At 37.9% G+C, this 24,151-nt stretch overlaps 1 protein-coding gene across 3 annotated transcripts in view; it reads right to left on the bottom strand.

The window, feature by feature from the left end:
• Positions 1–24,151, bottom strand: part of IMMP1L (inner mitochondrial membrane peptidase subunit 1) — a 30,931-nt gene that overhangs the window by 2,118 nt on the left and 4,662 nt on the right. For 2 of the 3 annotated variants that reach the window (XM_015630790.1, XM_019006994.2), the window contains 4 exons: positions 15,799–15,931; positions 14,959–15,047; positions 14,259–14,385; positions 2,575–2,685 (listed from right to left, as the gene is read on the bottom strand). In XM_015630790.1, coding sequence (XP_015486276.1) covers positions 2,575–2,685; positions 14,259–14,385; positions 14,959–15,047; positions 15,799–15,903 — 432 coding nt within the window. In that variant the 5' untranslated portion in view covers positions 15,904–15,931. Of the gene's footprint in view, positions 1–2,574; positions 2,686–14,258; positions 14,386–14,958; positions 15,048–15,798; positions 15,932–20,518; positions 20,724–24,151 lie in introns of those variants that run through there. The other variant, XM_015630791.1, reaches the window with a different exon arrangement.

Below are 24,151 nucleotides of genomic sequence, written 5' to 3'. Positions count from 1 at the left end.
ACCCCTCCTCTGTGAAACAAAGACATGCCACTCTGTTGTAATTCCCGAGTCCTTTAAAGTTCTGACAGAAGTTGACTGTGACTTGCTCATTCAGACTGGCTCTTCCAATTAGCAGCTCTTTGCCCTCTTTGCTTTGGCCTACATAGATAGATTTGATCTGATGGATGGGGCACAAATGGGGCTAACTAGCTCTTTTGAAGATATACCACAGGTCTAGCTCTGACATGGAGCCTAAATCCAGGGAATGCACAGGATATCCTACCCAGGACAGGGTGAAGCATGAGTGGGATTCCCAGTGCTTTTACTGAATTTGCAGCTGCTTTGATTTCAGCAGCCCTCTATGGAATCACCTTGTGTTTGGAGGGCATATGGTGGCAGGGAGGAAAAGGAGCAGTGTTGGTATTTCTGTAAGGGTTAAACACTGGTGCACCAACACTGACTGAGAACCTTCGTTCTAAACTTGAGATAAACATTCATGTTTTGCCAAGAATAGGTTGCCTAAACAAATTCAGCCAAGAACAGCCAACCTATTCTTGGCAAAACAAATTCAGCTAGCTAGGTTGGCTAAGCTCACTCTCTTCTGTTGAAATCCCTGACTTCCAAATTACATTTGGGGTTTTTTTTGTATCCATTCTTAAAAAAGTAACTTAGCACTGAAAGGCACTGTTACATCTGCTTCTCCAAAATCCACTGTAAGGTAAAGTCACAAAAGCTTCCATTCTGAAGGCAGTAAAAACTGTTGGAGGAAAGAGAAGCCAAAGCTGCAGGGGGCTGTGTTAAGAGCACACAGAGGTTTCCTGGCCCGTGGTCAGCCACCCCACTGCAGTCTGGATCTGCTGCAGTGGGCAGCAGCAACATCACTGTATGCTCTTGTGACTTGTCATAACCCAACTAGAAACACTCACCTGAAGAACAAATTCATTTTTGCTTTGGTTAGGCACCATATTAAATCTCATGTAAACTTGAATAATTACTTCTCTATGCCACTGTCATTAACAACTGCTGTAAAATCTGGTTAAATTATTTTAATTAAGTATCAAGTGATTGCATAATATCTTTTTTAACAATGCTTTGGAGTCCTAAGGTAGTGCTTTAATATGAATTATATGTGAGTTTCACTGATTTTACAGAGTTTACTTAGATTTCAGTCTTGTCAGTCACTTCATTAAGGTCTTTCAAACACCTTCCTTGTCAGGGCACAAGCTGGACAGAAAATCTATTACTGTGGAGAGATACTGTGACTAATTCTAGCTGTCCATACACACAGGTTCCTGATATATCCAAAATTTGCTAACAGTCCCCTTAAAGTAGTAAACAGCAGCTTTTCTATACCTGAGTATCAGGTTGGAGAAACGCTTTTGCATTATTACTGCCAGATTCTCCTTAGAGGAGTGGCAGCAGATTAGCATCCTTTGTCTCTTAGCAGTCAATAATCCAAGCTAAAACTTGGGCCATAACAACAGCCCTGCTGGGAATCAGCATTTTCCCCTCTGGTGTCCAGGGTGAAGCAGACAGCAGGAGAAGGGGCAGAGCCCCAAGTAAACATCAGGGAAGAACTCAGAGCAAATGAGAGCCAGGGGGAACTGAGAACACCCAAAATTTGCCAGTAGGGCTGAGGGGGCTGTGGTTTAGAAAGCAATTACTGATTGTGCTCAATAGCTGCATGGGTTTCTTTTTTTGTTTTTTTTTGAAAAGTCCCAAATTGTGTTCATAAATACAATAAATTACAATATGCATTACAATACATAAATTAAGGCTACAAGGCTTTGTTAAATTGGAAAGATCTAATCTTCCCTGTGTAATACAGGTGTGCTAAATTACGGGTTTGTGGATGTGTTGAAGTATATGGAGAAAACCTTTTGTATTGTTCTGAATGCACAACTTTAAATCCAGCTTTCTAAAAGCAGGTGCATAAGTGTGTAATACACATTCCCCTGTTTCTTAGATTAAACTTTTAATGGAGAGGAAATTGTGATATATTTCTTCTTTTTAGTAAAACAGTAAATTAGTAATGCAGATAATATGAAAAAAATAATGTAGTGTGAAATAAAGTTGTAGAATTGTTGAAGCAGGAGAAGGAACCATGATGGTTTATACAGTACAATATTCCTGCAAAACATTTTTTGAGTTTAAGAAGCAGCAAGGCCAGGTTGCGTGTCCAAAGTACTTGTGCAAGTCCTGGAAAGAGAATCTTTTCCTCCATTTGGTTTTTGGACCACAGAGCTAAAACAGTGAAAAACCATTTTGCAGAGAGGCAAGAAACAAAGTAAGGATGGGTGTACATCTGTGCAGTAGGGTGTATGTGTGAACATTTGTGTTTTTAGCATGTTTGGATTTGCTTGCAAAATAATTGGTTCCATTTTCATAGCAGTGACTGCTCAGTGCTGCTCCAAAGTCCTCCCTCCAAAAACGGCGTCAGTGTCGATTTCTCCTTTTACAGCAGGGGTGGAGTGTTCATGCTTTCCTTTACAGGAATTGCTTTCCCCTGGCCAGACAGCTGGGGAGGCAAGTTTCAATATATAACATCCACACATTAAAAATGTATTCACTTTTAGATAGGATAAATTCACATACCTTAAGACAAATTCGTCCTCTTATCAGCCCGTAAGGAACAGGTCCGTAGTACCTGGAATCTGTAGAATTCCTGAGATTATCACCTTCTAACCAAACATGTCCTTTAGGCACCTAAGATTAAGCAAGATTGAAATGTAAAAAGAAACCAGAACAGAATGATTTAAGCAGAGTTTGCCTTACAGTGTTTTTCCTGATTTCTGTGCTCTGTATTTCATGACTGTGTAATGAACTAAATTTTATTGAGTCCAGTAAGAGCCACTGCCAGATTTAGAGGGATGAGAGGGAGTGCTCCAAAGTATCTGTTCTATCATGTGCTCAAAAACCAATGGTTTGCAACAAAAAATCCAAAATGAAGATGTAAGAGGTTAGACCAATGTGACAGGGTCATTAATTTAATAGACTTCAAAAGAGGTCATTAGGATGTTGACTGAAAATCTGCCCTCCTGTCGCAGTAACAGCATGAACAGGGCAGCCACACACTCATCAACATCCTGGGGCCAGCACCAAGGCTAGACCTGTTAGTAGATTCATGATGAACTAACTGGTAATTGATTGTGACATCAATTACGAATAATCTCATCATTTTATCGGAGTGGGCTTGTCAAAGTTCTAATTAAGATCACAGTTCATTCTATGTGCAGGCAGAATCCACAACACATTATATTGCAATAATGATGATCACAAAACAGCAAATCCCTTTTTATAATTTGAAAATTAATGATGGTGACCTTATACTATATGACAAAGACCTTTCATTGCCCATATATATTATGCATTAACTATATTACATACCACAGATTCATGGCATTCACTGGCTGACTCAATGACAAAATGAGAAATAGCAACATAGCTGTAATAGTTACCTAAGTGAGAGTATGAAGCTTTCATATGTGAAAAAGTTGCTGCTACAAGTCTTAAAGATATCTGCTTGGAACATACAATACTATTTTGTAATGTTTTCTTAAAAAAGTTTCAGATACAAATAACCTCTTTCAAGTTACCAAAGAAAATACTTAATAATTACATTTTTAATTGGGTTTTGTTTCTAAAATTTTAAACCAGGAATTTTAAAAATTTTAAAATTTTAAACCTGGAAATTTAAATGAAACAACATATTCTCAATCTAGAGAATATTTAATATGGACTTTAAACTGACATAATTTTTTCCAAAACCAAGCATGTACTTGAAACTTTACTATGACCCCAAGAGGAAAAATATATGGAAACTAACTAAATAAATAAACTATTGCAAATGAAACTCAAAGTACAAGTAGCATGAAAGTTTAGAATTGAGCCATGCAGGCTCTAAACACAATAGTCTACATAAGAGAGAGTTCATGGGTGACAGATTAAGCAAAGTGAAATACCACTCTAGAGTAAAGGCTGGTTGCAAACCAGAAAGAACAAATCCAGGTCCCCCACTAGAGGAAACTGCAATTGGTACTTGCAGGTCCCTGGTCAGGTAACACTCCCTGGGAGCCTGGTCTTTAATCTGAGGCTCTTGCTGAGCCATGGCAAATGTGTCAGCTGTGGATTGAGGCACCACAGGTCACCTTTGGCAGTGGCAGAATGAAACCCTCGCTGCAGAAAGAGGCTGCCCCTCCCTCCCAGCCAGCCCCTGTATTTCTGGGGCACCCAGGAAAGCTGCTCTAGATGTGTCAGAGGGCACAAACCCTGCCCTCAGCATTTTAGAATCCACACACAGCAATGTCTAAAGCCCTTTTGAAACACACTGGTACCATCTTCCACAGGCTCTGGTATAAAGGAATGCCACCTCCTTTGTTTTTAACTGATGCATTACTTCAGCCAAGCTCCTCTCCTGCTTGTTCTCCCAGTCCTTCCAGGCAGGAATTCCCAACTCAGCTTGTGTCACCTTTGTTTTTTGGTAGGCTGATCAGATTCCTGGCACAAGCCTGGAAGGGCTTCCTCTGGGAAGGCCAGCTGCTTCCAGCTAGATGACTTTGGCCCTCCTCCTACCCAAGCAGCTTTGCAAGCAAAAAAAAAAACAACCAGAAGTCAATTTATACATTTTAAAAAGCTTCTATCCAGAGTCAAACAACTTGTGTAGAATATGCATCTTGTGTTTTTGACAGGTCTGTGTTTGAGCATGTGCTCAAACTGCTGTTTTCCTCAAAGATTCCGTGGAACACAGCCTGTTCAGGATGTCCAGCAGGGTAGTTGGGTATTCATGTTTGCTTAGTTCAGTGGTCCCACCCAAAGCACTCCCTGTGCTTTGAAAGGAAGGCTTTTTTTCCTTAAATATAGAAAGCAAGCCCACACTAACATTTTGTTATTGCAAAAGCATCACTTGCATTGTGCTCCTGTTTCCCTGCCAGCTCCCCTTGTGCTGCTCTGCTTCCTGTGCCTTCTCCCTTCTCCCAATTCACAGGCAGAATGTGATGCTCATCTTTTACTGTGTAAAATAAAGAACCACCCATAACTCAACCATATCCAAAAACTTTCTAGAACACTTCCCATATTTCTACCAAGCTCCAAAATCACAAAAAAATAAAATAAATCACTTTTGCCTGCAGTGGCATAAAACTGCTTCCAGTACTAGGAATAGTTATTTGTCTAGACAAGATGTTCACAGTTTGCATTCCAGGTAGAACGTTTGCAGTAAAGTGTCTTCCTATATCCTGAAATTTAGCATTTCAGGTTATTTTTCTCCTTCATAGGTATGACTGGGCCCTACACCTCTGAATTTGGCATTAAGAGTACTGTCACAATGTGTGATTCAGCTGGGGATAATGCACTGTAATATCTTTGTAGGGTGTCTGTCCATCATCTAGGCACTTCACTACAACCTAGAATTAAGACAAGCAATAAAAATCACAAGAATTACAGGAAAATGTAAAACCAAATATCAGTGACAGGCCATAATCATGAATTTAAAAAACAAATTAACAATAGTATAAACCTCTTTGAAATAAAGACCAGTGCCAGAATCCTTCAAGGCTCCATGCACCAAGCCATGTCTACAGCACATCACTGATCTCAGTGGGATTACTCACAGAAAATATTTGAGTGTCAGCCTTTGCAGAGACAGGATCCAATCTGAAACATTCTGCAAGCACACTAGCTGGGAATAATATTCACCAAAGAAAAAAAAAATTAACTGTTGGAAGCTTGTATTTTTAGTAAGAATGTATTAATTGTACAGCAATGTGCTGCTGCTGCCAAAAAAGCCAAGGCAAAGGGGAAAGCCACTTGTGTGACAACTCACAGCATTTTTGGTACCTACAGGCAATGGACCTCTGAGGGAAAGTTAAAGGTATGCAAGAAGCACTAAAGTCACAGTGTCCACAGAGGGACAGTGACTACAAATCCACACTGATGAGGGATAAAAGCATTGCCCTGGGCTGGGCAGCATTTCTGATCTCCCCTGCATGGGCCAGAACTAAAGACAGGAAAGTCTCACAGGCCCAGCAGCTGGATTTTCCCAGAACAAGGGGGAGACTCCTGCAGAAGCAGCAATTCCTCAGCAGTGCAGGTTGCTGTGAAACGCTGCCTCTGACTGTCTGCAGGCCACTCCCTCTGCCTCAGCAAGCCCTTGCCTCTGTTCTGTGCAGATTATCCGAGGATTTACTTCCAAGGGACGGCAGTTCTCAGGCAGAACCGGTTATCTGCAGAGCAGCTGAAATGTGTGAGAATGAAAGACACCCATCAGACAAGACTCTGCTCCCTCCCCAGGCTCTAGACCAGAAGAACAACAATACCCTTGGGAACAACTGAGCTTGAAGCAGTAGTTCATTCTCTTTCTCCCCAAATAAGCATCTTTTACTATGACAAACCAGCAAAATTTGCAGTGCTGTTGGAATTTATTCAGTGGTGCAGTTAAAGTGGCAAAACTGAAGTACAGGGCTGGTATTTGATGCACACTCACCAGCATAAAACATTAATTTACTTAAAGAGGGGGGGAGGGAATCATCAAATAATTATATTCTTTTGATCTCTTTACATGATGCCAAACTTTTTTCTTTGATTACTCAAATATCTTCAAACCCAAGAGATAAGAACAACCCTGTGCTGCATTAACTGACATATTAGGAAACTGATGTATTGCAAATAAAGCTAACAGACTAAATCATCTGCCTCAAGAATACCCCCAAACCCAACTAAATGAAAACAGGCTTCTGTGCTTTGGGTTTTTTGTCTTGAGGGAGCTTTTGCTAGTGATTTTAGGGGACTTATAAATATGAATGTCCTGCAATCTCAAAAAACATCAGCACATACAATCAGCTGGGAGTAGATGTCTGAACTTTTGTAAGGTCACAGGTATTCACATCACCTCCAGCAATATCAAAGTTTCAAACTTAAGAACTATAAATCATTCCCATCTTCTCTTTTCAGTTCAGAGGCTTCCTTCTTGAGCTATGATAAGAACTAATCTCAGTGCTGGACAAAAGAATAAAGTCTGCAAGTTCTCATCTATCCCTACTAAGGTCTATTTAAGTGCCTCCTACTTTGGTACAAGCAACAAATGTAATTGCTTCATGGCCTGCGGGTGTTCATTTAACAAAAGAAGCTTTTGTGAATAAACCACAGGTGTTACCTTTCTTGATTAAAGTGAAATATGATGAAAGATTCTACAATATCAAATGACAAATTTACTAAATACTGATTAAATTGCCTTATTTAAGTAAATTGCATCTAGTTAAGATAAAATATACACCACAGAAATGCAGGAGTTTGTTTTATCACTCTATACTTAAAGTCTCACATAACTGCTCCTTAATCCTTTATTTATTAATTCAGAACCAAGACTGAATAATGCTTAACAAATACTTTTTTTAATGATCCAGTTGCTCCAGGCATTGTTTCTGTAGGTTTATCATAAATGTTGTTCATATTAAGGCTGCCATCTGTATAAAACACAACCACATTAATTAGCTCAATATTTTAAGGGTAAGCATTTATATTTACTTTTTTTCTGCTGAAAAAGCCATGAAATGGTAGCAACCACACTGGAACTTAAACAGTATAGCAGAATTTAAATCAATATCATCTGTACATCCTTCAAAGGCAGAATTACCTGAAATTTAATATTTCTTAATATAACAGAATGAATTTACCTTAAATTTATAGGTACTTCCAAAGAGTTTAGCATTTTCCTTCTACTTGCTGAACACTTTAAGCTGCTTATGAATAAGATATAATGTACTTGACCCAGTTTGTTTAAATGCACATATTAAAAAGAAGACATTATGATGTTGGTCCAGGTTGTTATTAGAGAGCATGACAGTGAAACACTAATGTGTTTTTATACAGAAATCCAATTCATTGTGATTATATATTTATATTATGAATTCATTCTCTGTACTAAGACATTTGTAATTTTAATAGAAGATTTATAAACAGGTAAGCTACAAAGACTTGTCTAAGTTTTGAAATGAAATATTAACTAATATTAAAATCACATACTTTAAATCAAATTAAATTAAAATTACTTCAGTGATAACTCACACAGCACAGGGGAGATAAGGAATGTTAACTTAGATTGGAATTTCTAAGACATTTTTCTCTACCATGCAAGCACAGCAGTTGGGTGTTGTTCTGTAACAAAATGTGGATAAGCTGTTACAGTAACTTGCCAGAACACTCATTGGTTATTTCAATGTTTGGGATTTAACCATTGCTGCTCCTTCTAAACCTTGTGTAATGTAGGAGTAACTACTGCTGTTCTGAGCTTGACTACTTGGAACTTAAAAAGTTTGGTCTCTACACTCACGGCTTAATAGGAGAGGTTTTCACATCAGAGATGTCTGTGCCAGTCAAATAAGAAAAATATCTTATTTCTCTCATTATCACTTTTTACCTGTTCCAAAAGTTTCCAACTGTGTTAAATAATTCAAACACTTGTGTGCATTCTTTACTGTTGTAAATATTTCATGCTGAAATCTAGACCATATTGTTAAATACACAGATCTCAATCAGCTGGAAAAGCTATATATCTGATTTGTAAAACTTCTAGCTGTAATCCTAAATTTAAATTATTAGTCATCTTTACTTTTCTAAAGCTATTATCAGTTAAAATTAAAACTGACTGGTTCATGTTCTCAAGCAAAAACTTTCAGACCCAAATCTCCTAGCTACATTTAGAAACTCCTGAACAAAAATTCAGAATATGTCTGTGATTCATCAGTCCAGACCCTTATTAGCCTTAGATTTACAGAAAACGAGTGTTTTAGAAGAAAATATTGATTACAAATCCATCCAAGATTACTTAACAGTTTGCAGAGACCTTTCTGAGAGCAATAATTAAGATGGGTTTGATTTTCTTCTCCAGATAGCAGATGATGTAACAGGGTCACCCAGAAGTGCAAGTCTGAGAACAAAAATCCCTGTGGCTGCAGACCCCAACTGGAAATGAGTGGTTTTAAGACAGAACCCATCACCATCACTGGTGTGTCCTGTGCTCACTGATCTGCAGTTCAGCCTGGGAGAGCAGTGGCTGATAAATAATATCATCAGGGTTAAGGAATCTTGTCTGCCAGCTCCATCAGGAGCGACCTGAATCTCTCCTGCACAGCTACTGCAGACTAAAGCCTGTGCTCAAAAGCTTCAGTAGAGTCCAAAGTAGTTGGTTTCACCATCCTGAGCAGCTTCCTAAAAATTATTACTCAACTTTGAGCAGAGGAATAACAGAATCAGAAAAATGTAGCTACTTCTATGTTCTTGAAGTATCACCAAACCAAAACTGCAAAGGTACAAAGACCAAACCACTTGAGCAGAAGAAATCCTGGAAATATTGGGAATTAAGACTGATAAAATCCTTTGTGTTTCTTTTCCCCTGAACAATTAAGTTTTGATGAATCAGAATTTTCATTTTAAATGACTTCTCGGAAAATTCAAGGTAAGCATGAGTCATGAACTCTGTATACTGGGATATAGAGACATCTGCAAACCAACAAATACGCCAAATTAGCTCTCCTCTCCCAGCAGACATTCAGCACAGCTGCTGGTTAGAATCATGGCATGACTTTCTCTCAAGCCTCTAGTACACTTAGAGCTAAGAGGAGCAAGAAAATACCTTACTCATTTTCCATATCAGCAGCTACTGAAACTTACTCAGTGAAGTACTAAATCATGAGTGCAAACATTAAGATACTTAGAGCAAAGGCAAAAGAAGTGGTGTTTTAATTAGGTTTAATTTTAATTACTGTTTAGGATATTTTAAGGAGTCTATCCAACAGCACTGAGTGCTCTGAAATATCAAACCACTTTTCAGTGGTGTATCCAAGACCCCTGGAACTGGGCAATGATTACAATACTCTGTTGTTTGCCTTGACATTATGTTACCCTTGGTGCCCACATCACATTCTTACTGCATTTGCCAAGAACAGTTTAAGAGTTAATAGCACTGTGCAAACACGGTGAGGTGCATTATCCTGGGAATCCTGTTAGCTCTGGAGCTGCCACAGGATGAGGAGATGCCATCTCCGCAGCGAGGATCGCTTTAGCACAAGGCAAACACACTCAGGGCTGGCAGCATTAGTGGGAGCTGTGATTGATCACCAGCACCGTGTTGCTGAGATATGGATTTGTATCTCAGCTTTTTATCATTTATTTATGTTCCTTATTTACAGACTCTGCCTCTATGAAGTGACATTATTAGGGACTACTTTTGTTTAAGTGCCACGAAGGCTCAGCATATTGGTGGTTTATGACATAGGAGCTGTTTGATTCTCATGGTTTACCCCTCACTTTTCACATTGTAAATAGGACCAGCAGCACAAGAACATATGGTACATAAAGAAATTAAAGCTAAAGTAAATGGCATTAAAACAAATTCAAATATAGTAATAGGATACTAAATCTGAATTATAAACCTGTAGTAAGACTTTTTTAAACAGGAAATAAAAGCATAAATATGAAAAATAACCTTTCAGCTTTTTTGTTTTAAGGACCATTTCAGGGGTTTATTGTAATTAATTTCCTTATTAATCCTCATTATTTATATCCACATTGTTAAATGAATAAAATAGGATATCTATTAATAAGTGAAATTAGTTCTGAATATGACATTAGTTGTTTACCTTTTTAACTTCTGGGTTCATACCACATTGCCTCTGATACAGAAAAAATAACATTATGCATTCTTAAATGTTTATTACAGCAAATACACTTGTTTGTATTTACAAATGTACATTTAGCACAAAACCAAAAAAAGAGCCCCTCAAAACTGCCAGCCTAATGCTCACATTCCATACCAGATAGCAACAAAAAGGAAAACTACCTTTTCCTAACCTTGTAATACTATAGCAGCTTATTCAAGAAAGGAATTTCATTATACTTTCATGTAAATAGGAAGATATCCCTAATTATTGTTCTACAGATAAACTCAAATCTTATGTACTTATATTGTAATTTCACCACATGCCTAATTTATACCCCTCAGTTTTATATGTGGTATTAGTTCCACCAGCCTGTAATCCAACAACTCCATCAAAGGCAGTTTTTTGATACAGCTTTATACTTAGTGCACTCTGACAAAAATAATTTTCTCTTATGATGTATTCCTTCAGTTAAATACAGCAGCAAGATTATTTTAACTGCCACTGCTATAGTACATTTCTACTCAACTGAAATACCTCTTTTCAAAACAACTTATTCAGCTTATGTATGATTTTTATTTTTTTTTTGTTTCTTTTCATTATAGCTTGGAAGGTTGGTTTGTTGTGTTTGGATTTTTTATTCTTTTTTTTAATCTACAGGTATCTCCTTGGTTGTTTGCAGCAATAATGTATCTCATCTGTGTAATTTTACTGAGAGCAAATTGTAAACAGTTTTGCATTCTCCTACCTACACATAAAGGCATGCTGAGAAGTATATTCATGAATGAACCAGCACCTCAAGTAGGATCTGAATTTCAGCATTCTCATAGGCTTCAGCTCAAGAATTGTGCGTGACAATTCTTCTAAGCACAAAAATCCCCAACTGAAACCCTGTAAAATCTGCCAACACTGCTGCTGACACAGTCCATCCAGACTAAAAACAATGCCTGCTAATGTGACTAAGGATTCTCCTTTTAGGGCAAACCTAAAGCAGGTGCTCCCAGGTAATTTCAGCCTCAGCTGCAGGAAGCACATGGTATTGCCATTACTCTGCATCTCCAGGAACTGGCTAACTCAGCAAACCCATCCACTAGTTGGCAACCACCAGCACAGACTGAAGCAGGGGTCTGAGCTGCCTAATTTGGCAATATTGCTGCCATCTGATACTCCTATTTACTTTGTAAGTCTGCAAACATGACAGGAACTCCCCAAAACAGGAGACAAGCCCTCAAGGAAAGCTGAGCAGTTTGCTATAATAAAAACAAAGACTGCTCTGACCTTCCACACTTTGGAGTCACTGCATTCACACACCACTCAGATTTCCTGTTTGAAAAAAGGCAGTTAGCAGCCAAATACAAAGTGCAAAACTCATGACACTTTCCAGGCTTTGCTCACTTGAGGAATGGTACCTTCTCCTGACAGACAGACACCCCCCCAGCAGCACTCCTGGCCATTTGGAATCACAGCCCAGGCCTTTCCTCACTTTGGACAATCTTTTCTTTTTCAAAAACCCACCTCAGGCAAGTATCAACAAAACAGCCAGTTCTCTGTACATCTGCTGCCATTATGTGCTGTGAGGAATTCTGTGTTTGAGTTGAAAGTGCATGGCACAGTGATTCACTAAAATAAGGAATTTGATTAGGCAATTGCCTAAACACAAACGTATCACGTTTCCCCTCCCCAGCAATTTACTTAGTGAATAATCCAGCCTCAGTTACAAGCATAAAGTACAGATATCCACATTGAGAATTTACTCTTCTGTAAAGGAAGTGCCTCCTGAACAGATGGAAAGACCTACCTCTTTAGCAAGCACTAAAGGTAGAAGGAAAACAGGTATCAGGCACAAGAGTATTTCCATTTAGATATTTTCTCCTCCTAGATACAATTTATGATGTAAGAATTACAAAAGCTTGTCACTTTGCTGTATTTCCACACATTAGCCTTTATGAAAACAGGAAATGGACTCTGCATTCCCCATCTGCTCTTTCTCCTCATATTTTGGATTAAAACTGGAGACAAGAAATCCTGCACTGGGGTAGAAATTGTTCTGCTGAATATTCACTTGGTCACTTCAGTGTTTCCAGAAAAGCTGACATCCTGTTTCAAGTAGAAATCTTTCCCAAATTTCCTTTTCAAGGCTAAGTGAGGAACAAGATGCTCAGAGAAATGCAGTTTGTGTCTTCTGTCAGTGTACACAGAATTCAGGCTTCCCTCTCAGGTTGGTCTCCTCTGGGAAATGTGTATTCCATCACAATTACAAACTCCACCAGAGCTAGAGGGTTCCTTCAACTTGGTAAGAAAGGTGGGTTTGTATTCTTTGGGGTTTTTTGTAGGTTTTTCCTTGGTTAAATGGTTAACACAATTTGATTTGTGGAAGAACTAAATGTTCTGTCCTCCCCTTCAAAATGTAACAGAGAATTGAGCTCCTTCTTTGTGCCTACAAGTGACTGGAGTCAAAGAACAGCAGCTCCAGTGGCACCAGATTAGACCAGAAGTGCAGATTAGAGTGACCAAACTGTCTTGCCTCAACACTGGAGTGCAAGGAACAAATTTAAAGCCTCAGAGCAGGGTATGACCCATATCCTTACTTTCTGCTGCTAAACAAAATGTTGACAAAAATTTTTGCTTTTAGAAAAGACAAACTCCAACTGCTTAATCCAAATGAAGCAATGGTACCTTGGGGGCTCCCTGGAGAAGGTGGCTGCCTTTATGGAAGCTAAACTCTTACAGGATTTATCTGTCACAAACTGTAGATGTCTGTAGGGAGTGTCCCATAAAATTCTCCACCTTCACAGCACAGGACTTTGGCCACATGTTCATTTTTCTTATTTTGAGGATGAAGTGGATATGAGAAAGCAAAATCACAGCTTTGTTTAAAGACTCAAAACACCTGGGAATATCTGATGGCTCCACAAAGGTGCTGAATAGAGGTAACAGTCAAACATGCTTCTGGGACAAGGAAAACCCTACATTTTTCTGTGCTTGTGATTCCTGAGGAATTTTCTAATGATAGCCTACAAAGAAGTTGCTAAAAACATTTTGTCACTAATTTTCCCAAACTCCTTTGAAGTCTATCTCTATAAGGACAAATAAACATTGAGATTATTCTTCCCTTTTCATTGCATCACCTGAGTTTTTGGCCAAGCTGGGAAAATTTCTACTTTCCCAACCATACTGAGGAACATTAAAATATTGCTACCTTGAAATAGAGATACACTTCAGTATAATTGTGAAAGAAAAATCTGCAAAGCTAATGCAGTGTCAAATATTCACTTCTTAGTCTTTAAAATACAGGAACAGTTTTACCTGAACACCAAGCACCTGCATCTGTCATCTGCACTGCACTTTATACAGAGAATTTCAGAGTACTCTTGCAGGGAAGGACTAGGCAAAGGGCAGAGCAAAAATATTATCTCGCTACAGTTCCTACAGACAAAAAAGGCAGAGAAAGACAGCTTGGCATACACAGTCTAAAAGTACAACATTTTACTGTAATCTTCAAGAATAATAATTTATTAATATCATAATTTATGATTTATTGATCCTCAAAGATTGCAAATCCTTTACAGACCAGCAGGCCTACTTAAGTAATCATTAATTTACATAGTAAGAAACTCTAATACTTACATAGCTGTGACTCTTAAGGAAATCTGAAGGGTTGCTTGTGCAGACTTTATCCCCTTCCAAGCCAATTACTCTTTTACAGATATTTGATTTGGGGTCATTTGGGCTTTTCACAATTACAATATCTCCTCTGAGAGGAAAAAACAGAAACAAAAACAAACAGAAGAACTCTAATTACTAACTATTTGGCTGAGTACATGAGCATCCATGTGTCTACTCCAAAAATATTCACACATATTAAAGATAGTCCATTGTGCTGAAAATTCTTTTGTACAATTTTGGGTTCTTCAGTTTTACTCAGGTATAATTTTACAGAGTTTTAAAAGCAGAGTGAATTTTTGTTATTTAGATCATTTATGAAACATTTAAGACTACAACCTGAGACCAGTAATACCCATGGCTGGTTTTCAAGACCAAGCAGCTTAGAGAAGTTACATTCACTCAACAGAAGCATTTAGAGGAAGAAAAGAAAGGATTTTTTCTATTTTTTGGACAAAGCTGTGAAAGTGACAACAGACTAAATCCAAACTGAATTTTGACAAGTTGTTCATTGGGCTGTTTGTGCTGATAACTTTAACATCCTTTGAAATGAAAAATTACAAGTTAGAAGCAGAAAAATACACAAAAAATAAAGGCCAGAATGTGGTTATTGACAAGCTCAGGCAAAGAGAATGTCAGATCTGGTCTCAACAGATGAGCGTACTTTCGAATGCAATAAAAGTGGCGGCTGAGGTTCTCCGAAAAGACAATATCAGAATTTTGAATGGTTGGTTCCATTGAAGGTCCAGAACACTGCAAATTAAAAGTAAAGGAGAAAAAATTACTATTTCAAACTACTTTTATCTAAAATAAACTTATATTCAAATGATATGCTAATAAATTAGAAAAGGTGTAACAGAGAGAATTAAAAGTGAGCTCCTCCAAGAAATGTGTGATGCATTTAAAAGCTATGGAAAGCCTCCAGAGCACCTCTAACACTGTTACAGCTCCATATTTCCTTGGGATTGGTCCTGAAGTGCACTAGGTGCTACAGGCCCTTATGGATTCCTTTCAGCATCTCCAAGAAATTTTTAGGAGCAGTGCTCAAAGCCCTACCAGCTTACCCCTTTCTCTTTTTCTCTGTGACACAGAATCATCACAGAAGCTGCAAGAGCAGCTCACAGCCAAACTCCCCCATGCTCAGCAGCAGCATCTGCCAGGTTAATGACCTGGGGAGGAGGGGCAGGGTACATAAAACACCCAGAAATTTGCCCAGAGTGTGAAACAAAGGCATTTCCTATCGGTGACTCCAGTCCTTCTTAAAGGATGGACTCTGCAAAAGGCTTAATCAGAGTTTCCCATTTACTTCAGTGAGGCCTCAAGCAATAACACATCATAATGTCATAACATGAATGCCTAAAGTACAAATAACTTTCATAAAGGACCTGCTTCCCATAAATTGTGTTAAATGCTTCGAAAATCAAGAAACCTGAAATCATCACATACAAAAATTTCAGTGGTACAGTTTTATCTCCTTTTAAATGTCATGAAACTGAATAGTTACCACAACAATTCCTCCAAGGTACTCAAAGGCACAGTGTGCTATGCAGCCATATTGCACTGTGTACCCCAGAAATCGGAAGGTTTTTCCTAGGGCATTGCGAAGCATCCTACAGTGGATCGGTGCTCAGCTGGTTCTACAGCAAAACAGAAGAGGATCATTCATTGGAGAATAATCAATATAACATCTACAATCCCATCTTTTGTGTGTAACAGATGGATAAGATTAAAAAAACTCAATGCTGTAATGAAACAAATAATCACACAGACCTGAGGAGGTGGACATAGAAATAAGGCACCAGGTCTTCCTGTTCTCAGCTGCAGCACATTGGTCTAGAAACATTTCCTAACCCCCTTTCCCAAATACTCAAGTCCAACTCTGATTAGGAGATCTAATTCCTGCAATGCTAATCTAAATAAAATGTTTCCTTACCACAATTTGATGGTTACACTTAAGGAAGTGGAAAACAAACATACTGAAGTAATTGAAGCAAGAGACCTGTTCCCCCTAAATCTGTATTGCCTTATGAACTAAAACCACTGCAAGATTTTCCTAAGACAGGTCAATATAGTTTGCTAAGCAAATACAGTATGTTAAAAGGAGAAAAAAAAAGAGAAAAATGCTTAGTAAAATGTGCCCACTTCAAGATGAAATGAAGGCGTCTTCTTCTACATTTCATTGCATTTCACTATTTAAAGACAGGAATTTTAAAGTGCATAGCTTTATTTTCACAACTCTCACTAGAATTTAATGGGAATTTTGCCTGAATACATTCAAAAGATGACCATTATTGGGAGCAAATATTCTCTACCAAATTAATTTCCTTGATCCAAAAAAGATGTACTAGTTTATTTACATAAACTCCTCTGGACTAGAACAGCTTAAACCAAGCTGTGACTCATCATTTGTAAGATTATCTGACCATTTTCACAGTAATGACCCAAAATACAATGAAAACCAGAAAAGTTCTGAATTGTGTCATTGGCAGAAGCAGCACCCACCACACTACAGGACACTGCAGGAACTGAAACAGCTGCCCTGGAAGGGGAATGCACTTTCAGCAGAATTCATTCTGGTGAGGCAGAGAAGTGGTTGGCTCTTCTCAATTCAATGCACCATGAAAAGCACCAACCAGTGCCTTACTCTTTAGGGCCAGACACACTGTGAGCCCAGAAATGTGTCCCAGGTGATAAAAGGAAGGTGGAGGCACAGCAGATGAATTTGAGTTGCAGAAGTGTTGTGAATGCAATGACCACAACTACGTTTTGAGGGAAGTCCATCATCAACACTTCTTAACAGCACCTGCTAGAAAGGCAGCCTCACACTGCTTCTCAGTTCAAGAAGAAAAGGAATGCACAAACATCCTCTATTTTTGCTCCATGCTATTCAGAAAGCTTAAACCACACATTAAGATAGTAGAGAATTCAGGCACCTGTGGGTATTGCAGGTAAAAAGGCATTTACAAGCAATACATTACAATGCCCAGAGTATGCAGATCAAACTGGGGCAAATGAACAGTAACAGCTTCAAGAGAATGTGCAGATCTCCTATGCCAACAGCTGTCAGGTTGTAACCAAAGTATTTTTATTATGAAACTCCAAACAACTGCTATGCATCTCAGAAAATAAGTTTCAATGCGATTGCAAGCGGTTTCCTTTTGGATTTTGGATGACACAAACCTAGGGATAGTTACCCTGGACATGTGTTTCTCTGTGATGTTTGCAAGTAGATTTGGGAGATATTCAGGGAAACCCAGGGCTCAGAGTGAGCTGCCATGGTAAAAAAACTAACCACAAAGACAGAACATGAGACAAGAGCCCTCAAATTTTGTTACTCTTAAAATAAATTCTTAACTCCTGAGACATGGATTTCACCAACCCCTATTTATAAACATAGTATAAAGGATTTTTTTTTTAAATGCTCAAGCTTATCAGATTTTATGATAATGATTAAAATATTATTAGCTTTATATAAAAGATTTTGACTACTACCCAAGAAAGTTAATTTCAAATGAAGGCACATATATACCTAGATTACACAGTCTGATCCTGGCAAGGCACCTTCTGAGGATGGGAGGGTGTTTTAAATGTTAAGGTTCATTTTCAGACATCTAATATTCATTCCAAATAACTAAAATCCTAAAAGTTTCCATGTAGTTTTAAGTAACAACTTCTAGTTAATAAGTGGCTGTAGCAAGAGTAAGTCCAGTAAAAAAACCCACCAAAACAAACTAGTTCATTTTAAAAAAAACACACAGAAATAATTAAGTTGAGCATCATTAAAGTATAATTCTCTCCTCCAAGAACTTGATATCAGTACATTTTTGCAACAATGTCTTATTGTTGGTAACAAGAACATGAACATCTGAACAGTTTTCCACATCACACAATTTTAATACAAATTACCATCAGAAGGCAACTCCACCAGATCGAACATAAGACCATTAAGCACAACAAAACAGATTATTTAAGTGACAGGCCCCTTGAAAACTTAATGGCTCTGTAGTATAAACATCCTTATTGCAGAACTAATGGCCTAAAACCTGCTGTAATTACTTCCAGGTTCTACCTACTATCATATAGCAGATAGCTGAAAAATTTCTACTGAAATCAACATTGGTTAAAAAAGGTCACACATCCATATTTATCACAGAGAACACAATTTGGTTATTTTACCACAACTGTATAGTTTATCCCCCCACAGCAAATAAAATGCAAAATATAATTACTATTATCTTCTGTTCCCTTTCCCTTCCATAGCCTATGCTTTCATCACTGGCTTTTTTGTTTGTTTGTTTATAAAATTAATCACAGCTAGCAGGGTAGAAATCACTTTGAGCCTCATGAATGACATCCAAGAGATGGGAAAGGATTAGTTCTCAGTTGCTGCCAGTTATAGCGCCAGGTGGCTTTTTCTGCAGTGAAGGTGTTACCGATAATCCCATTACATTGGTACTAAATCTTGCAGACATCAAAATTATCACCAAGGTTCCTTTTCATCCCATCCTTTCCAAATGACTGGAAGTCGCTTCACCTGAAAGAAGTCAAATCCACATGCAGCTGCTGTTTTAGCAGCCAGCGGACTCCCTGAGAATGCCAATTGTGATCCAATTTCGCTGTGCTGGTGGCCCCCTATTCCCTGTCCAATAATACATCTGTTAAAAAATCCTACAGCTACAAATCAAGTTTAATCCTACCAGGGACCTCATGTTGGTCTTGTCTTCCAAAAAGGCAGCAGGTTTTGCCGTCTATCTCTGCCAGTGTCTGGGGAATACTCTTTAAATCCCAGCTCTACTTAGAAGAATAAGCTAAGGATCACAAAACATGACCTCAAAAACCCTGATATGACTATATTCTGACCCAGAGGCATTCATTCTAGGTGAAGATTAGAACTTTGCATAATAAGATTACACAGCAAGTGAATGATATCAAGGGACTATCCATATGCAGCCGCCTGGTTTTCTATAGACAGCCTGTGCTCTGCAATATGCAGTGCAGACGAAACAGAGCTTGGGCTTTCTAGCTGAAATAAAATAGATTCACATAAATTAGTTGGCCATTTCCAGATTCCTAAATCCCCTATTACATCTTTTATTGACAGCTCCTGAGAGGATAGCACAAATGGTATTCTCTTTGTACTCTTTGCTTCTGCAACACTGACACTCTGAGGGAAATGTACATAGGTTGTCTAGAAATTAACATCTTGTTTGCTGTAATCTTGGATTACAATTAGCTGTGTACATAATAAAATTAGAAAATCAATGAGCAGATTTATCATTTCCAGAAAACCCATGGCATTGTGTAAGCCAGTTTAAGTGTTGAATTTTTAAATACAGGAAAATCAACATTGCAGGCACTGAAAGTGTGACTGAACAAATCAATGGACTTGGCACTAAACAGATTTTTCACTTTCATAAAAAATTTCTGGTTGCATTTGCTTTATATAAGATTTCTCAGTTCTGGAATTTCACTAATTAATGAGTAGTGAGAAATTATCGGTTTTTCCTTCCATAAAAGAAACTTTTCTCCTAACATTCTCCACTTCTAACCAGACACCTTTCTCTACACAAAACTTGCACCATCTCTTTCCCACAGAATTATTCTGAGATTACTTAAAAAAAACCAAAACAACAAACCCAAGGCAAAGAAAAAACTGCACACTGACTAGGCCATTTAAATATTTATATTTGAGCTGTTATTTATATTAAACTATTCTTTTAAAACTTCTCCATGAAATTGATATTGCATGTGCTAGAAGAGCAAAGGGTGTCTATCTTGTTTATCTGGATGCTTCCTGTATTAGGATACATATATACAAAATGCTTTAAATATTCTAATTACAATCTGAGGATTCTGAGCATCTAAAGCAAAACAAAAAACAATTTTCAAAAGGTCCTTCTGTGCTGGAGATCAGACAGAATTCCTTTTTATTTCCAGCTGTTGCTTTACTCTGGAAGAAACACTGGACTTGATCTGGCAAATGTGAGCAAGCTTGGTGATATTCTGGAAGAGATTACTTTTTTACACATTATCTCTACTAGACACTGCCAGTTTGTCTCCAATGAGAGCTCCTTCAGCTACTGATCTCAAACTGACAAGGAGTTTAATCCTGTAAACATAACGCACATAACACAATTCACTGGTGTTAAATAACCAGAGACTACCAACAAGAATGAGCAATTTCTCAACACACATTTCAGGTAGTTCTCACTGGTTCTATTTACCTTTGGGAAGCAGCTCCTAACACTTGCACAACGCTGAATAAAATGCTGTTTTAATGGCCAGATGCATTCCAAAGCTTCTCCTCCTCTGCAGCTCCATACACTCCTCTTTGCTGAACAGTGAAATCCAGACAGCTGAGCAAAGGCATGGTCATACATGGCAAGCCTGGGCCTCTGAGGGATGCCAAAATATTCACTTTACAGTCTTCTGCAACAAGGTCAAAGTTAGGATAAACACCAAAGGTCTGGCAGACACCAGTCATCTTCCTGGTAACTGAGAAAAACGGGTTGTGCCTACATCACAATGGTCAAACAACTACATGTGTCTATCTTAAATTTCAATCCATTCACTTCCTTGAGACATATAAACATTGAAAATTCATTTCAGTTTAGTAATACAAGGAGTTAGAAGCCTAATTTTCACCTTAGGCACTAAAAATCTACAACCCTACAGAATCTTAAGTTACCCATGGCTCATGTGTGTCCTGCACATCTTGTGGAAACAAGATTTTGGAAATACTGCTCAGAGCAGTGGATAGAAGAGGGGTAAAAAACTCCCCTATGCCCTGAGAACTAAAAAGGCTGTTTACTTAAAATATTTGTCATTACAAAGAGGATGGTTTGCTGGTAAAAACCCAACAAAAACACCATAAACAAAAACCCAAACCCCCTCCACATTTCAGTACACCACCAGCAAGACTATTTAGAAAAAATAGAATTGTCTCCATCTTATTGCCAATGTTGGTCTCAGAGAGAATGCAACTGAAGAGTGCACCACAGTAGTTTAGGAAATCAGTAGCCACAAAGTATCAAATATTTAAACAAATAACAAATCAGACCTGACAGACAATGAAACCATAAACAAGCCATTAAGCGTCTGAAAAATAAAAAAAGCAAAAAACAAGACCAGTTTTAGCACTGACAGAAAATAGCAGTGAAGAATCCTTCTGTATGTTTATCAATATTCCCCAGTTATGAGCACCACCTTCTAATGAAATACCTTATTCACACTCTGCATTAAAAAAATGTATTAAAAAAACAGGAGAAACACAGACCACAGTGCTCAGTATTTACACTTTCAAGTTACCTAAATAGAAGAAAAATGCAGATCAAGTGCTTATCACTGCTATTATTCTGCAAAATTGTTGACCACTTTCCCAAACTGCTTTTTAGTTACAAAGTTCTAAATATACACGTGTACACAGATTAAAGGACTTTTTTCAGAGTAAAATGGTACCTCATTGAGAGTTTATGCAGTAAAAATAAACTGTAATCAGTATTTTTTCTCACTGCTCAATAAAATTTTATTAGTTATTTCTGAACTGCTTTATGTGTAAAACACAAGTTCTGTAAGGTCTTCTCCACTTACAGATACAAGTATAAAAAAGTTCCAAACATCAATAGATGAGTGCAATGATATTCAATCTAAGTTAATCCCCAGACATCCAAATCCATGAATAAAAATTCATCAGTTTTAAATACACTGAGCCTATTAAGCAAGAACAAAAGCATATGCACAAAAGAGCTTTTAATATATTTCAAAGCCCACAAGAGCCATGGTCTCATTAAAATTATAAATTACACAAACATGGAATAAAGATTCAAACTGCAGTGCAGCTAAGCAGATTACAGCAAACCCCGCGTTCCATATGATAACACACCATGGCCCTCCCAGATGGGGGCTTGGAACAAAAAGGCCATCACTGCAGCTAGGGAAAACCTCCTTGTGATCTCTGGTTTCTGTTCAGCAGATGACAGCCAAATAATATGTTGATTATTCTGTTTGTGCTGCTAAGCTTGTAAGATGGAATAAAAGCGATATGATCTATTGTGAACTCCATGCTAATGTGTTGCTCCACTCATAAATAATATACTGAATTTATTCTGAAACTATCTTTTTATCTGACTTCCAGGTTTTAAATGCATGAACTAAAATAGAAAACCAGCATAAGCTATTATTTAATTTGGTGGTTTAAACTAAAAGATACAGCTGACACAATAATAAATGTGAAAACTGATTACTTAGTGAATCAAATAAGTAGAGGTGCCTTTCTCCAATTTAGCAAATGATTTTAAGCTGAGGTGCAGAGCACCTGCAAGACATGAGCACACTGCAGCCCCACAAACTGCACTCTCATTAACACCAAACACATCACCAAGCAGGGCCTGTATGGCTCCTTTTACCACAGACATCCACAGAAAAGCACTACAGAAACAATCACTGTACAACTTCACTAGTATTATATCTCCCTGAACTGCCTTCTTAAAAACTATTTAGGTTTTTAATAAGTGATCAGATTTTATTTCATCTAAATTTGCTCATCTGGTTTGTTCCAAAAGTACAGAACGTGGCATTCTTCCATAATACATTGCTTTTCTAAAAGGAAAATCAGTGACTGGTCCTAAAGCTCCTTTCATTGATAATTTTGTGCGTGCTATGAAGATTGATGATATTCCTTCAATTTAATGCTTGTGAATCTCAGTTCTATTGTACCAGAAATGTTAAAAAATGTATTAAAAAATCACTGTGGCTTGGCAGTAGCATAAAAACACCAAGATCAAACAATGCTTCACACTTCTTGGACCAATGGAACCACAATCAAAAAAAGGTGGAAGCACAAGGCTCCAAGAATGTGCAGTAGTTTTCACAGAAATATAAGAGATGGGGGTAAAAAACAAAGCTACACTACCTTTCTTCCTCTGCTAGGGACACAGTCACAGCTGTAAACCACAGAAATATTTGCAATGCACTGAGTTATTCTGCAGTAAGCACTTACAGGATTGATATGTCTAGGACCTTGATAACATTTTAGTTTCCCTCAATCTGTTTCAGTATCTACAGTTTTAGATAATTCATTTTTATTCTTCTTACTCATATATTATCTCACACAAAATGCAATTTAGTACTTGGGGGAAGAAATGGCAGCCTTGCTCTGAGATACACACTCCTGAAGTGGGATTCCCACAAATACAGCACTTCTGGAATGGAATTGGTGGGCTCAGTGTAGGAGATGGAAGAAGCTGAATCCACTGAGATAAAGAATAATAATGGTTTGCTAAAACACGGCCTGGCTACCAAAAAAAGCCAGATATTTAGTGCTTCCTGCTTTCACCAAAACATTATTCCAAGTTTGAAACAATTTATGTTTCCCTAAATAGGCAGTTGTAAATCGGGATTTACATTGAGTTTTACTTGGTTGCTTGCTTGGCTTTTATCCAAATTTATAATTCTTACTGAAAAGTCTAAATGTTACTTCCTGACTACTTAAAGGCCAAAATTACTCTTTTCTTCATCTGCCCCTCAGTGACCTAATTAGTTTACCATTCTAGTCAAATTTTTTGAAGAGCAAGCAAGGCTCTGTGTTCAGCCCAGGCAGAGTTACTCATCTCTGCAGAATTATTTACTGCAGCACACCCTGGTTCATGCCCCACTCTGTGGATGGCCACAGTGCTGTGAAAGTTGGAGGTAGCTGAAAGATCAAGTTAGCATTCCTGTCTGGAATATCTGTGAGAGACAATAAGCAGAAAACCTCATTGGTCAGCACACTGGAAACCTAAGGTTCCATGTTTGTGGATCTCACCAGGAAGTATGAGAAATACAAGGAAAATAATCTCTGTTAAATACAGCACTAATCT

The sequence above is a fragment of the Parus major genome, chromosome 5 (assembly GCF_001522545.3).
Source record: "Parus major isolate Abel chromosome 5, Parus_major1.1, whole genome shotgun sequence".
NCBI lineage: Eukaryota > Metazoa > Chordata > Aves > Passeriformes > Paridae > Parus > Parus major.
The sequence above is the reverse complement of the archived record's forward strand: the minus strand, read 5'-3'. Positions and strand labels throughout refer to the sequence as shown.